The sequence below is a fragment of the Neovison vison genome, chromosome 2 (genome assembly GCF_020171115.1).
Source record: "Neovison vison isolate M4711 chromosome 2, ASM_NN_V1, whole genome shotgun sequence".
In the NCBI taxonomy this organism is placed as follows: Eukaryota; Metazoa; Chordata; class Mammalia; order Carnivora; family Mustelidae; genus Neogale; species Neogale vison.
The window spans coordinates 41668590-41684351 of NC_058092.1; the positions used below are offsets into that span (position 1 = coordinate 41668590).

Here is a 15762-nt window from a genome sequence, read left to right on the forward strand (position 1 = left end):
ATAAGGAGCATCATCCATTGTGGATTTAGTAATAACTGAGCTGTGGCTCAAGGCCCTACTGCTGGTAGGAATAAACAACTCCCACAGAGAAAAACCAATACTCACTCAACAACATATTTCAGGAAATCCACTGATTCCTAGGAAGCAAAAGAGAAAATAACTATAGCAGGCTCTCCTGACATTAATTTCACCCAGAAGCAACTAATATCAATATTCTAATTCTTTAAGAAGCCCTGGATAGAATTAAGGAAAGCAGATATAGTCTCTCAACAACATTGATTATGACTGTTGAAAATTAAGAGGCTCTCACAACTGAACATCTCCTCTGTTCTTCCACTGGCATTCTGTTTACCTGTACACTGTGACATGATCAAACTTAACTGTCCAGGTTAGTCTACTAGGCTGTGTCCTCTGTGACACCTATGACTTTGTTATCAAAACCTCGGTCTATAAATACAGAACACGGCATAGAGCAATAAAACAACACTTCACACTAAGTGAATGCTGCTTCTCCCCTCTCAAGACTTCTTTTTTCTTATCTACAAAATTGGGTATAAAAGGAGGTGTCAGCTCAACTCTACAGTGGTTTCTACCTAGAGCAATTCATGGTACTAAGTCCTCTGGACCAAAAGGACCCCTGCCCAGTACTCCCACTGTGCTCAGAAAAGCAGGCAGCTACCCTGCTTCTCTCTGTGAGTGGAAGCTTTTAAACTTAACAGGGGGAGGAAAGAAACTAAGGCTGGTTTGAAGGCTGGGGAATAAAGACAGGAAGTGGAGAGGAGATAACAGCCAGTCATATATTCCATCAAAGGGCCAGTCTTGAGAAACCGGGAAGCCATGAAGAAAGATGGTCAACAGCCAAGTAATTTACAGAGTCCCAAACAAGCATTCTTGGCTGGAAGAGGCCTTTTAGTTACAAGATCCACAGACCTATCCCACTCGATATATGTCAGAACAAACTCCTCATATGCCCCCCGAACCTATTTTTCCCACTCCTCCACCAACCCACTGGTTCAAGCAAGAAATTCAGGCATCATCTTAAACCCCTCCCTCCTCTATTAGACCCACATCCAATTAGTCACTGAGTTTTAGCCATCCTCTACCGCACTATTTCTCTTTTCATTTACTTTGCCTAACCTCAGGCTTCATCATTTTTTGCCTCAATGTGTGCGTGCATGTGTGTGTGTATGTGTATGTGTGTGTGTGTCAAACACACATAACAAAGTTTACCATCTTAACCATTTTTAAGTGTACAGTTCCATAGTGTTAAGTATAAATAGAATGTTGTAAAACGGAACTCCAAAACTTCCTCACCTTGCAAAACTGAAATTCTGTACCCATAAAACAACTCCCCCTTTTTTCCACCTTCCCAACCCTTGGTAACCACTACTCCACTTTCTGTTTCTATGACTTTGACTACTCTGGATACCTCATAAACTCTGGAATCATGTCAACTCTTATAAAAGCCTCTTAACTGGTCCCTGCATCTTTCTTAACAACAAATCCCTTTTTAGATGCTTCACTGATTTTCCCATTTACTACAAGATAAAGCCCAAGCTCCTTAACACACAACCTTGATATACAAGTTCCGCCAAAGTGTGTGTGTGTCTGTGTACATCCCTCAGTATACCCCAGAGCTTACACTTTAATTTCTAAACTGTCGTTTCCACACACAATCTTCAACAAATAACCAATACCATGTATTTACCCAATCCATTTCATCCAAAGCTCTATCCATTATCAGCAATCTTCTCATTAAGAAAGTCTTGCACTGCATCAGAATGGCTGTGCTATGACAACTCTATAGAGCTTCTCTTTCTGGAGAACTAATGCAATTCCGGAGCCCACAGCAGCATTCAGACCTAGCCAAGAGCAAGAGAGCACCTCACACTCACTGTGCTTGTGACATTTCCTTGTACCAGGCCTTCAACAAAGAGCTGGGATTTGAACTCCTTGACGAAGCTCAGCAGAGACTCAAGGGAAAGGCCATCCATCAAAGCCCGGTACTTGTCAATCATAGACCAACGGGCATATTCCAGAATTAAAAGCCGCACATCTCTGTTCAGAGGGCAGAAAAAAAAGTTTCATCATTTTGAAATGAATCTTAAGGTAAAAAAAAGATTTTGTTAAGTTTCTAGAGGTGACATGTTTCTAAAAAGACAGAACTTTTGGGGTGCCTGAGTGGCTCAGTGAGTTAAGCCTCTGCCTTTGGCTGGGGTCATGATCTCAGGGTCCTGGGATCGAGTTCTGCATCAGGCTCTCTGCTCAGCAGGGAGCCTGCTTCCCTCTCTCTTTGCCTGCCTCACTGCCTACTTGTGATCTCTGTCAAATTAATAAATAAAATCTTTTAAAAAAAGAATTTCTATCATAAGATGGGGGAGAAAATGTCATAATCACCAAAAAGCACTTAAAATTACATACACAAAATTATATATAGATTTGCTCTCTGGTACAACTCACTTACTGGTCTCAATTGCAAAATAAAAGTTTCACATTAGTTGCCAGATGAGTCACACACCAATTTAGAATATTACTATTTTGTTTGAAATCTCATTAACATTTTATTAATTACTAGGGGCCAGCATTATGGGAATCTATTACTGCAGTGACAACATAGTACACATAGTGGCTCTAGGCCAGAATCAGACCAACCCCTGTTCCTCATCCCCCCAACTTCTCCCACCCTGAACTCTCCTCCCTCCTCACACTAAACTGTTGGAACGTGGCAAATTACTACCGGTAATTACCGGTCTGACTCTTAACTGCCACCTGCCTTGCTTTTGAATTTTGTTCATATGTGGGCTCCATATAACTGTGTCAAAAAGGAGTGGTGGAGAGATGGGGTAATTAGGTGATGGACATTAAGGAGAGCATGTGATGTAAAATGAGCACTGGGTACTATGGAAGACTGATGAGTCACAGGCCTCTACCTCTGAAACCAAAGTACATTATATATTAATTAACTAAATTTAAATTTTAAAATTAAAATAAATAAAGAACTGACCACGAAATAAACAAATAACTGTGTCAAGAGTAGGGTCTCTATATAAGGTTGTGCTGTTTACCATTTCTAGATGCCCAGCAAGATCAAGCAGGGGCTTGCAAGCCACATGCTCAAAGGGCTGTGTCTGCATAGAGGGGACTTTTTTCTCCCTCCCACAAAGGCTCTTCCTGCTGAAAGAGGAAGGGTACTTCCTCTTCAAAAGGGTACTTTTTCTGATTCACACAGAGGTACAGCTAGGCTACCATTAGCCCTAGACAAAAGGACAGGCTCGGGGCACCTGGGTGGCTCAGTTGTTTAGCCTCTGCCTTCATCTCAGGTCATGATCCCAGAGTCCAGGGATCGAGCCCTGTATTGACCTTCCTGCTTCTCCCTCTCCCACTCCCCCTGCTTATGTTCCTGCTCTGACTGTGTCTCTGTCAAATAAATAAATGAAATCATTAAAAAAAAAAACTCTTTTAAGACTATGCTTTCAATTCTTTAAAAAAAAAAAAACATAAAGAACAGGCTTTAATGAAAGCCTCAAGGAGTTATGAGCAGAGGGTTTAAGCATTATTATACAGTCAGAAGCCTTTTTGCTGTCCTCTGGAAACTTGGCTGAATTCTGGATAGCTACAGTTTCCAGGTAAGTGACAGGTTAAGCAATTAAACTCAACTGTTTCATCACAACAATACCCAATATACTAAAATCAGCAGTAAAGCAATTTTGAACTATAACAAAGCCAGCCATTTTTTTTTTTAAGGATTTTATTTGTTTATTTGACAGAGATCACAAGTAGACAGAGAGGCAGGTAGAGAGAGAGAGAGGGAAGCAGGCTCCCCGCTGAGCAGAGAGCCCAATGCGGGACTCGGTCCTAGGACCCTGAGATCATGACCTGAGCCGAAGGCAGCAGCCCAACCTACTGAGCCACCCAGGCGCCCCAAAGCCAGTATTTCTTTAACCGTTGTTTACTTACAAACTTTGGAAAAAACATCCTTGTTTACCTTTAGCCTCTGAGTAGAGTCAGTAGGCTTATTTTAGTCCTACTCACAGAGTTACTTAAGCTATGTTTGGAGATCCTATAACCTGGGGGCACCTGAGTGGCTCACTAAATGTCTGCTTTTAGCTCAGGTCATGAGACCAGGGTCTTGTAATGGAGCCCCATGTGGAGCTCTCTGCTCAGCAGAAAGCCTGCTTCTCCCTCTCCCACTCCCCCTGCTTGTATCCACTCTCTCACTGTCAAATAAATAAAATCTTAAAAAAAAAGAAAAAAGAAAAAGAAATCCTATAACCCAATGGATGGTCTCCTTAACCACAGCCAATTCTAATTTGAAAAATTATTACGGAAACTACAGCCTCATTCCCTCTACACCTAACCCCTAGAAAGGCAAATACTTTCAGGCCTTCAAAATATAAGCTGATCCTATGTATACACACTTGGCCAGAGTTTCAGGCTTGATGAGGATGTTAAAGTAGGTCTTCTTCAACTGCTCAGTTATCATTGTGAAGACAGCTGGTGTGGAACTGAATTCCGCTAGGTAATCAATAATGAGCTGAAATAGTAGCTAAAAAGAAAAGAAAGAGGAACCTTGAGTAAAGAAGCATGAAATCCACTCTTCTTAAAGATTTTCTTCTTCCAAATAAACTTAAGTAATTTTTTATTCACTATCTTCACTGCCCCTAAATGTGACTTTAACTGGGAGGGCATTACATTTATATATTAATTTTGGAAGTAATGACAACTTTTATCAAACTATCCTATCCAGTGTTGGCTGCAGAGAAACTGACAGCAAAGGGCTGTGAAATCAAGCTTGAAGCAGAGGCTGTATTGCATGCATTGCTAGTAAGTAGTAAATACGTTGCTCTTATGTGTCACCAGCCAAGAAAACATGCTAATCCACATCAATGAACATTTCTTTCTGTTTATACCAACTCATCCATAAGCCTCTATACTTGGTGCTTTAGGGGCAACAAACATAAAATTTAAACCTCTCTATGAGCAAAACAGAACACTTGTACTTACAGGTAGTTTGTGGTTGAATCCCTTCACTCGAATAATTAAACCATGTTCTCCAGCTACCAACTTATACTCTAGCTGGGCCACATCTGCTTCATATGCTGGCTCCGCAAGGTTATGGGTAAGGATATTGACAAAGATATCAAAGAGGACCACACTGAGAGTATAAAATGCAAACACCACCATTAATTGGCAAGAAATAAACATGAACGAATGTGCTTTGGAATAGGAAATTCCATGTTTAGAAAGACAGTGACCACTCCATAATGTAGTTCAAAGGTAAATAGAGCTTACCAGGACTCGTTTTATAGGCACATTACAGAATATCTACCTTCAGCAGTGCTTCCCAATCCTCATCATGTTACGCACACATGTAAAATGTTAGTGCTTATACTGAAAAATGGGGTACGTGTAAAAGGCAACTGGCCCAAAGGCTCTGGCCATCCCTGCAGCCCAGGTTTTCTGACTGACAAATTAAAAATCTGAGAGAAGGAAGGCGGTTAATATACTCTTTCAAGTGGTATTAATAAATATTAGTGCTGCCTCTCATTCTAAGGCTAGATTCCGCAGTTTAAGCGGCAAAGGAAGAAGTATACTAACATTTCCTGAGCACCTCTCAGGTACATTCTAGGACTGACCTCCCACAGTGCAGTTATCTATAAATACGTTATTTGCTACAAACAAAGTATAATCAGATTCCTTGGGAGTTTCTAAATATAGGATCAACAGATGCATTTGTTCTTATTGTAGACTGGAAGCTAATCCAAACTCCTCTCTAAAGAACTTTCTCAATCCAGTAATACTATGACTACTGTACACTATCAGCATGTTTTATAACTGGGTGCTGGAAATGGAGCTGCCACAACTCCATTTTAATGTTTAGTATCAATACAAATAATTTGTTTAGGGCACAGAAAAAAATACATAAATCAGCAGCACAGCTCAGTACTAATAGAGAAAATGAAGGAATGATTCAGAATTAAACAAAATAGTTTCTCAAAAAGAAACATTTTCCAGTAAAGGGGACAAATGCTTACTTTGCTGCAGACTTCTGTATCAAAGGTGAAATCAGATGGAAACGTATATAGGCTAAAAGAAAAAAAAAAAAAAAAAAGATAAGAAAATACAGGCCAGAGGCCTCAAATATTTTGTACATCTGCTATATGCCCCTAACATCAGATTCTAAAAATTCTGAAATAAACTATTAGCCCTTAAATCCTTGTTACATCTTTATCCTCAAGTTATCTTTAAAAAAGTAGTATTTACCATTCTAAGTATACCCAGAAGGCACACTGTAATCTGTGGGAAGATCAGATACACAGACATACAAAGAAGCCTAGGAATGCTATATTTATTAATAGCTTTTTTCAGAGAAAATGTTTACAGAGGTATATATGTCAAAAACATTAAAAAACAATCTCAATGCTCACAGAAAGCTATAGCAGAGACTTTCCAAAGAAGCTGAATAAATATTAAGACCATTTTTAAGAAACACTGGTAAGTAATTCAAGAAACACCTTCCCCAAAACTCAAGAAGGCCTAAGAGCCATGGAACATTTGTGTTAAGCTTGGGGATCTGGGTTAAATGGCAATGAAAGGATTTCATTTTATTTATTTATTTTTTTGGATCCCAAGCTGCTTCAGTAAGTTCCTATGCTATGCACAAGAACAGAAAATAAAAATGCAACACAGTCTGGGTCAACTTTAAAGACATTTGGGTCAACATTAAAGACAAGAACTCTTAAGTCTATTTAACTGTATACTGTGATTCTCTTACAAAAAAAGCAAAATGGTAGAGGGAGAGTGATGGAGGATATTTTACATTTGTAATACTGGAATAGGCTAGCTATTGTGTCTAAGAATAATCTCCTTCAGCATACTCTTAACACACCACCGATTCCCTAAGATGGTCAAACACCTGGCTCTGCTTTCACTTAACTGCAAGAAGAATATTTAAAAACAATTGCATTTTAGCCTTGAATCCTTATGTATTTCCTAGAATCTGTAATTTATACAAGGATTTCTGCAACTGCACTGGAGCACAGCATGGATCTGATAGATAAGCCTAGAAAAGATCTTCAGGGCCGCCTGGGTGGCTCAGTCATTAAGCATCTGCCTTTGGCTCAGGTCATGAGCCCAGGGTCCTCAGACTGAGCCCCATATTTAGCTCCCTGCTCCTCAGGAAGCCTATTTCTCCCTCTCCCACTCCCCTGCTTGTGTTCCCTCTCTTCACTGTGTCTCTCTCTCTGTCAAATAAATAAATACAATCTTTAAAAAAAAAAAAAAGAAAGAAAGAAAGAAAAGAAAAGATCTTCAACTGGAAGCGGAAGGAGAAAGGGAGACAGGTGACAGACACACAGAAATAGGCTGCTACCAAGTGGAGAAAGAGTTGCTATACTTAGCTCACTCCTTTTCCAGAGGGAAACAGTTTACCTTTGGGAATTTTGAATTTGTTGTCTTTCTTATACCACAGGCAACCTTGTGGCGTATTCACAATTTTAACAGGGTATTCTGTCTCAGGGCAGTCAAAAGCTTTCAACATGAAGTCCGTGGCTAACGAAAAAAAGAGTAATAATTCATTCAAGTAATTTAACATGATTCCCAATAATCTGTTCTTGGTTTTAGAAGTCTAGATAACTTTTCTTTGTGGCAAAAATAAGCCAAATTCAAATGCTAGAATATAATAAATTAGAACACAGAAAAGAAAATTCTCTTGGCCTTTACATGAACTCTGAAGATCTATAATTTCCTAATGATCAATTCTGATCTCTCCACGTTCTGCTTCTTTGTCTTTCTCAAAGACAGTCTTAACTGTAAGAGGGGCCTTTAGTCAGGATAGTTGTATAAACCAATTTATAAACAAATCCATTCTTGAATGAAAATGTCTTTTATCAACCTTAAGGACATCTGAAACAAAAAAGTTCTGTTTTTATCTAAGTCAAACTTGGGATGGCTGGGTGGCTCAGTCACTTAAGTCTTCACCTCAGGTCATGATCCCAGGGTCCTGAGATCAAGTTCCGCATCAGGCTCCTTGCTCAGCGGGGAACCTGCTTCTCCCTCTGCCTGCTGCTCCCCCTGCTTCTGCTCACTCTCTCTCTTGCTCTTTTTCTGGCAAATAAAATCTTACCCCAAAAAACAAAGTCAAATTTGTTCTCTAAGTTAATGAAAACATAAATTGTTTCATCCATATGTAGGTGAGAAAAGCTACTAAAAGGAAAACAAGAATATAAAAAACTACTTGTTACATTTATTAAAAAGAACTGGGTTGTTTAGATACTCAAAGTTCAAGATGTGGAACTGAATTGTTTAAAATATATGAGACTTTTAAAAAGGCTTTTGGTCTTCTGAGGTTAGATACATATAACAAAATTAACCATTTTAAAGTGAACAATTCAGAAGTATTTAGTACACTCATAATGTTGTGCAACCACCACTTCTATCCAGTTTCAAAACATTTTCATCACCCTAAAAGGAAACCTTTATACTCCAATAAATAGTCACTTCCCATTATCCACTCCCCTGCCTCCCCGCACTGGCAACCATCAACTTGTGTTCCGACTCTATGGATTTACATATCCTGGGTATTTCATATAAATGGAATCCTATATGACCCCTTATGTCTCGCTTCTTCAGCATTATGTTTTCAAGGTTCATCCATGTTGTAGCATGTACATACTTCATTTATTTTTATGACTATTACTCCTTTGTATATATTTACCATAATTTTTTCATCCATTCATTCACTGATGGACATATGGGCTATTTCCCATTAATGAATAATGCTGCCATGAACATGCATGTACATGTATTTATTTGGCTACTTTTTTTCAATTCTTTTGGGTATATACCTAGGAGTGGAATTGCTAGGGAAATGGCGTTCTGATTAAATTAGTTATATCAACTGTAACCTTTGACCTAGACCAGTGACCTTCTCATAGTTAGAATGTTTCCCATTGCAGGCAAGTAGACAGGCAGGCAGATACACATATATCTTTATACAGAACCAAAGTTCTTGAAATAATACCCTTTCCTTATAAAGCAATTAAACATTTCGCTATTTTCCATCCTGGTTTTTTTTTTTTTTAATGCTTTCATAACTCATTACACACTGACCTGAAAACCCACTACAATGATTTCATAAAACTTCTGGTTTAAAAAACACTAGAACAACCAGGAAAGATAATGGCTGTTCCTACAGAGATTTGACATAAAAGGATCAGCTATGATTCCCAAGAAAAAGCAAAAGTTTCAGGGAGTCCCAAGATACATTTAAGTCCTATTTTCTCCCTTCACCAACTGACTAGTCTAGGAAAAGTCACTTTGCCTTTTTAAGCCTCAGGTTTTCTCATTCAAAAAAGTAAGAAAACAATGTTACTGGGAAGCTCAAATAGGAATTCAAACGACACTCTGTAAATGCACTATACATCTGCTATTTGTTTAATTGATACATAAATGGATTATGTATAATAACTACTTTTTCACCAACCTATGTACTTATTTTCAGCTGGAAGATGAAGATCTGGATTTAAGTCAAAATTAGTCTTCCATAGTTCAGCCCAAGAGTTTTCAACATCTGTAGAGATGAAAAACAAACTGATCCAATAAAAAATGCTGAGAATTCTCAATAACAAACCAATTCACAACTAGCCTTCACAAATCAATTTTTCTTTCTCAGGAAAACTGTAATATATCCAGGCATGCTAGCCATTTACTACTCAAAGTGTGGTTAGTGTCACTGGTACCACCTGGGAGCTTATTAGAAATGCGGAATTTCAGGCCCTACCCCAGAGCTAGTGAATAAGAATTTGTATTTTAATAAGATCTCTAGGTGATATATACATACACTGAAGTTTCAGAAGTACTTTTCTAAAACATAGTCAAAACTCCTCCCCAAACTACCCAGAAAACAGGATTTTTTCACTAGCCATAATAAATATAAACATAGTAGAAAGTAATTTTCTGCAAAGCAGTATGAATAATTTTCATTTCAAAGTAAACTTCTAAAAAAGTTTACACTTTTTTCCCATAGGAACCATCAGACAAATTATTAAGGAATAAAAATTCTCAGATGAGTCAGATGAACTTAAACTTGTAGGACAATTATTAAAGTATTTTACCTTCCATACTATATTGAGTCCCAAACCATTTCTCCTTGAGGTCACATTTTCCTTCATTAGCACCAGACAGTAGAACAAGATTTGCTTTTTGCGGAACTAGCTGATTAAGGGCTTCAGCAATGACCTAATTGGGGTAGGAGGAGACACACACAATAACAACTTTAACCTAATACATCTCTGTTAAAAAGGCAAAGCCATATTATGTTAGGCATCCCCAAGATCCTGACATCTTGATGCACATGAAATTTATCTATACTCATTAACACCCCAATTTATAAAACTTCATTAGTCTATTGTTTCAAATGTTTCTTAATAATACTATAAACTGTGCTCATTTCAAATCCTACATAATAATAGAACTAGCAGTAAAAATAGCTCTCATTTACTAAGTTTTACTATGTGCCAGGTAGTCTTTAACATACATTATTTCATTTAATCTTAAAACAACTCTAAGGTATACTCAATTTTATAAAGAATACGACTCAGGTTCCTGTTAAAAGTTATCTAATTTGCTTGGGTTAAAGATTACATAATATGCACAGAACAACACAGCTAGAAATAGCAAATGTGGAGTTCTAAACAAGTTTGTACATGGTTCCAAAGACTATGCTTACACTACTTCATCCCCAAGAATCAGTAAAATGATCCCTCAGCAAGGCCCCCTTCAGTAATCCTTCAACTATAGTAGGAGTAAACACAAGATTTTGTGGGTAAGGTCTGAAACCCTAACTACAAACTAAAGACTATTTCTTTGAGAAAAAACAATAAATGGAGGTTCAGAATAGAATACTTGGACCCCAGGGCCCAATCTTTCTAGGAGATAACAAGAATGTGTGATTACTGCTTCCTCCTTTACCTTTCTCTACCTCTAAAATTTTGGAATACCCTATTATTAAGGTTTCTCAACCTCAGCATTATTAGTATCTTGGGCCAAATAATACTTTACTGTGGGGTGCTGTCTTTTGCACTGTAGGATGGTTAGCTGCCACTTCTGGCTTCTCACCTACTAGATGATCTAACCCTAGTTGTGACAACTGAAATGTCTCCAGACATTGACAAATATCCCCTGGGGGGCAAATCATCCAACTGAAAACTGCTATGAGAACTCATATGGAGTAAAATGACTTACTCCCAAAGAGGAAGGAAGGAAAAACCCAACCAAGTATTTATTTGTATATAATATACAAAAGTCACATGTTTCAAAATTCAGGGAATCTTACATTTCTCATAAATATTTTCAAAATGGTTAAAATGTCATTGTCCAGAGTCTCTAACTGAGCTAAAAGGTAAGCAAAACAACTCTCCAAGTAAGCCTAGCAACTAAAGCACATAATTCTTAGTAATCACTTTTTTAGTAGATGTTATAACCCTTGAAAAATAGTGATAATAATTGTACCTGACAAAAGGACTTGATTTTCTCCTCATATTTAAAACATGATCAAATACAACAATCATGAAAAATTACCCACAAAACTACTGTTTCATTTAAATAAGAAATTCAACAAATTTAGCCAAGTTTTCTACATTTCCACAGTTCTTAAGTGTATCTCCGCACTTTGTCCCCCTCCTCTTTGTCTAAAAGTAACTCTTAGAAATGAAACCTTACTTCTGGCTTGTACTCAAAAAGAAGCTGATCTCCAGTGAGAAAGTCCTGTAGTGGGTACAGCTGCATGTTTTCACACATATTTTCCACATACTCAACTGGATCTGTCTGTAAAGAGAGAATTATTTCACACCAGAAACTTCCATTATTCTTAATTTACCACAGAACAGAAATAACTTTTCTTTTCTTTAAACAGTGAAACCAAAAGCTTCTGAACAGAAATATACTGAGCAGATATAATTTTGGCTAAGAATTTGATCCTCACTCAAGCCTCACACTGGGCATAGCAATCACTTTAAAAAAAAAAAAAAGGAAAAAGAGAGTAATTTGATGCTCAGAATTCTAAGAAAATTTAGCCAAAGAAAATTGACCACCTTAAGGAATTTAACCTGACACCCCTCCCATCCCCATCTTGAGCCCTATAACACACTAGGCTCTGATCACGTCACAGCCTCATCATGAGAGCATTACAATACTGAACTGTAAATGCTTGTTTAGAAGTGCCCCATGTGACCGATGTCCTTAAAGAGAGAGTCTTCATCATTTTATCACTATAGCCTAAGACCGAAAACTACCTGTAAACATGAATCAATGCAGAAATCAAAATGTGTCATTAGATAAAAGTCTTGATATTAGAAATTATATTCATCAGTATATTTCCCCAATTTAAAAGTGAAAGAGTAACCAAAAGTTCTCTAACCTATGAAATGAAAAATTTTTTTTTCCCCGAGGGTTTATTTGACAAGCTTAAGCTTGGGCCCAAGTATACCCGACACAGCAGAGTAGGGACTTGGACCCTGAACCAGATTACAGTCAGAGTTTTTAAATTTTTTCTTTTTTCTTTTTTTAATTTACTTGACGAGACAGAGATCACAAGTAGGCAGAGAGAGAGGAAGGAAAGCAGGCTCCCTGCTGAGCAGAGAGCCTGATGCAGGGCTCGATCCCAGGACACTGGGATCATGACCTGAGCCGAAAGCAGAGGCTTTAATCCACTGAGCCACCCAGGTGCCTCTGAAAATGCTTTTACAAAGGAAAGCAATCAAATACTTATTGAGCACCCAGACGTTCAGAATCTTAAAACTGCCAAGTCCTTCAGATACCAAGTGGTTCCACTCCTACTTTTATAAGGAAATACACTTGCCCAAAGCCACACAGTAAATAAAAGGTTGAGTAGACACTTGAACTTGGGCCTTCTAATGTAGCAGCAAACACTCTCCAAAATACCACACTATTCAGTCTTTTACTAGACACTATGGGTTGTTCTCTTATATAACGGGAGACAGAAGAGAAGTGAAGGTTACTGCATTCATAGAGAAGAAATGAGACATGCATACAGTGAACTAGAGACCACAGGTATATGTTATCTACTATATTATCACATAAAAATAGAATAAGAAAAAAATAGAAAATTTCCACTTCCTACCTCAGGAAACATTCCTGAATCATCAAGTTGACCAGTTACTAAGGTGCTATTATTATTTAAAACAATTCCACCTACTCTGTTCCCATTTTTTTTTTTTTAAGTAATTTATTCTCACCAGCCACTTACTTATAAATTAACTGCTCTGGTATGCAAAAAAAATGAATGATTCAAAATATTTCCAATGAGAAACCACTAAGGACCCTGGCTAAAAGCAGATCTCTAGTGCCAAGGCAATGGAACAGGTACTAAGAAAAACACTTAAATGCTACTCTTTCATTTTTTTTAAAGATATAATTTACATATTATAAAATTCACACTTTTAAAGTACACAATTAAAAATTGTGTAACCCATATATGTATGTATACGTATTTTTTTTTTTTTTAAAGTAGGCTCCACACCCAGTGTGGAGTCCAATGCAGGGCTTGAACTCATGACTCTAAGATTAAGACCTCAGCTGAGATCAAGAGTCAGAAGATTAACAGACTGAACCACCCAGGCATCCCTGGTTTGTATAATATTTGACAACATTGTTTCAATGTAATTTCCTGGGTACGACAATTTTAGTGAGGTTTATGCAAAAGAATACATTTGTATAGCAGATATATGCTACAAAACATTCAGAAGTGAAGTATCATAATATCTCTAATTAAATCTCAAATGTTTTGGGGAAAAGATATGCATACATGCACATGCATATATAAGGAAAGAAAGAAATAGAAAATATAGGGTACCTGGATGGCTCAGTCAGTTGGGTGCCTGCCTTTGGTTCAGGTCATGACCCCAAACTCCTGGGATCAAGTCCCACCTCAGGCTCCTTGCTCAGCAGGGAGTCTGCTTCTCCCTCTGCTCTTCACCCTGTTTGTGGTCTCTCTTGCTCACTCTCTCTCTCTCTCAAATAAAGTATTTTTTTAAAACCACAAATTTGTCTTTTAAAGAAAGAGAACAGAAAATATGGAAAGCTATTAACAACTAGTGAATCTAGGTGAGGGATAAATCAGTGGTCACTGTACCACTATGACAAATTTCTGAGAGCTTAAAAAAAGTTGAAGGGATGAAAATACTATTCTGAGGATTCAACAGATTTCCAAAGAGATCCAAGACACAAAAAGGGTTTTTTTTTTTTTCAAGATTTTATTTATTTGACAGACAAGAGAGAGGCAGGTGGGGTGGGGGGGCGAATGACTAGGCTCCCTGTTGAGCTCCCCATTGATGTGGGGCTCAATCCCAGGACCCTGAGATCATGACCTGAGCCGAAAGCAGAGGCTTAACCCACTGATCCTCCCAGGTGCCCCACAAAAAGGGTTTTAAAGAAATCCTGCTTTAAACTCCTTACCTTTCAGCCTTATATTATACCTTCCTTTCAAAGACACATAGGATCATTTACTTTTTCACAATAACCCAGAATTCTTTATTTATGTTTTTCTCATTGCTTACAGTGTATCCAACCTTATCTGTTTTTTAATGCTGAACTCATTTCAAATTTACCACATCTATGGAGCCTTGCCTGATTCTATTCAGATGGAAGGCAAATGTTCTCCTTGCCCTGAAATTAAAGTACACCGTTTCTCGTAGTACATAAGGTAATTATCACAGAATTACCCTGTAGAATATCTTTGTCATATCAGAATTCCCAAAATATCAAGTAACATAGCAAGTCATCCATGAATGTTTATCAAAGGACACACAGTTGGATGAATTCATAGATAAAATGACTGTCACACAAGATCTGTGTCAATCCACCTAATGCTCTCACTGTTACTCAAGATACGTACTTAAAAACACAAGGAGTTAATTTTCAGATAACCTCAAGGCCATCTTAGGACTCACATGACAGAGAGTGGCAGAATTAAAACTCCAGTGACACTTCCAAAAAGAGGAATAATGTCCACACCAGTTTCAACTTGGTCACAGATAACACTCAAAAAGAATTTGACTTCCAGTACCTGTTCTTGGTAATGAAATTCATTATCCTCAATTTTCTGAATCTCTTCAAAAATTCTGTGAAAGAAGAAAATTTTAAGTAGAAGATATATTTAAATTTATTGGACTCTTCAGCAAGGAAAGAGAAAAAAAGCAGACTGGCCACATTAATGTAAACCCTTAATGTTTCAAGTTTCCCATGCAGTATTCACATGTAAAAGAATCAGAATATGGAGTCAGTGAAGGAACTTAAGCAGGAAATGCCTGAAAAACCATCATGGTAGGACTAAAACATGTTTATTTGGCAGACTGATGGCTAAAACACACTAGGACTGATTTCTAGCCTAATTCTACTATGTACATATTACCTTTTTTCTGGGCCTAGCTTCTGCAGCATTTTCAAATACTGAAAGACAGTATGAGCAACCTGAAAACAAAACATCTGATTATGTTTTTGCATAAAGTAATATCTATATTTCTTAAATTCCATTTTAATTATTTACCTCATAGAAATGTTCATAACCCTCATCAGTCAACGTAATGGAAATGCTGAACACTGAGTAAGTAGAATTTTGCTCAAATCCTGTCTCACCATTTCCACCAAATAGTGCAAGAGCCCAGCACCTATTGTTAGGAAAAAATGAATCCACTCAATCATCTTGGGATTGACAGTCTACAAATACTTCAAATTAACAAAATA

The 15762-nt window shown here is 37.6% G+C and overlaps 1 protein-coding gene across 2 annotated transcripts in view; it reads right to left on the reverse strand.

Moving 5' to 3' along the window:
• NRDC (nardilysin convertase) overlaps positions 1-15762 on the reverse strand; it is a 115645-nt gene that overhangs the window by 5560 nt on the left and 94323 nt on the right. For both annotated transcript variants that reach the window (XM_044238215.1, XM_044238214.1), the window contains 12 exons: positions 15566-15686; positions 15431-15489; positions 15086-15140; positions 11722-11826; positions 10116-10239; positions 9485-9571; positions 7432-7551; positions 6036-6087; positions 5005-5155; positions 4419-4546; positions 1896-2058; positions 106-137 (listed from right to left, as the gene is read on the reverse strand). In XM_044238215.1, coding sequence (XP_044094150.1) covers positions 106-137; positions 1896-2058; positions 4419-4546; positions 5005-5155; positions 6036-6087; positions 7432-7551; positions 9485-9571; positions 10116-10239; positions 11722-11826; positions 15086-15140; positions 15431-15489; positions 15566-15686 — 1197 coding nt within the window. The remainder of the gene's footprint in view (positions 1-105; positions 138-1895; positions 2059-4418; positions 4547-5004; positions 5156-6035; positions 6088-7431; positions 7552-9484; positions 9572-10115; positions 10240-11721; positions 11827-15085; positions 15141-15430; positions 15490-15565; positions 15687-15762) is intronic.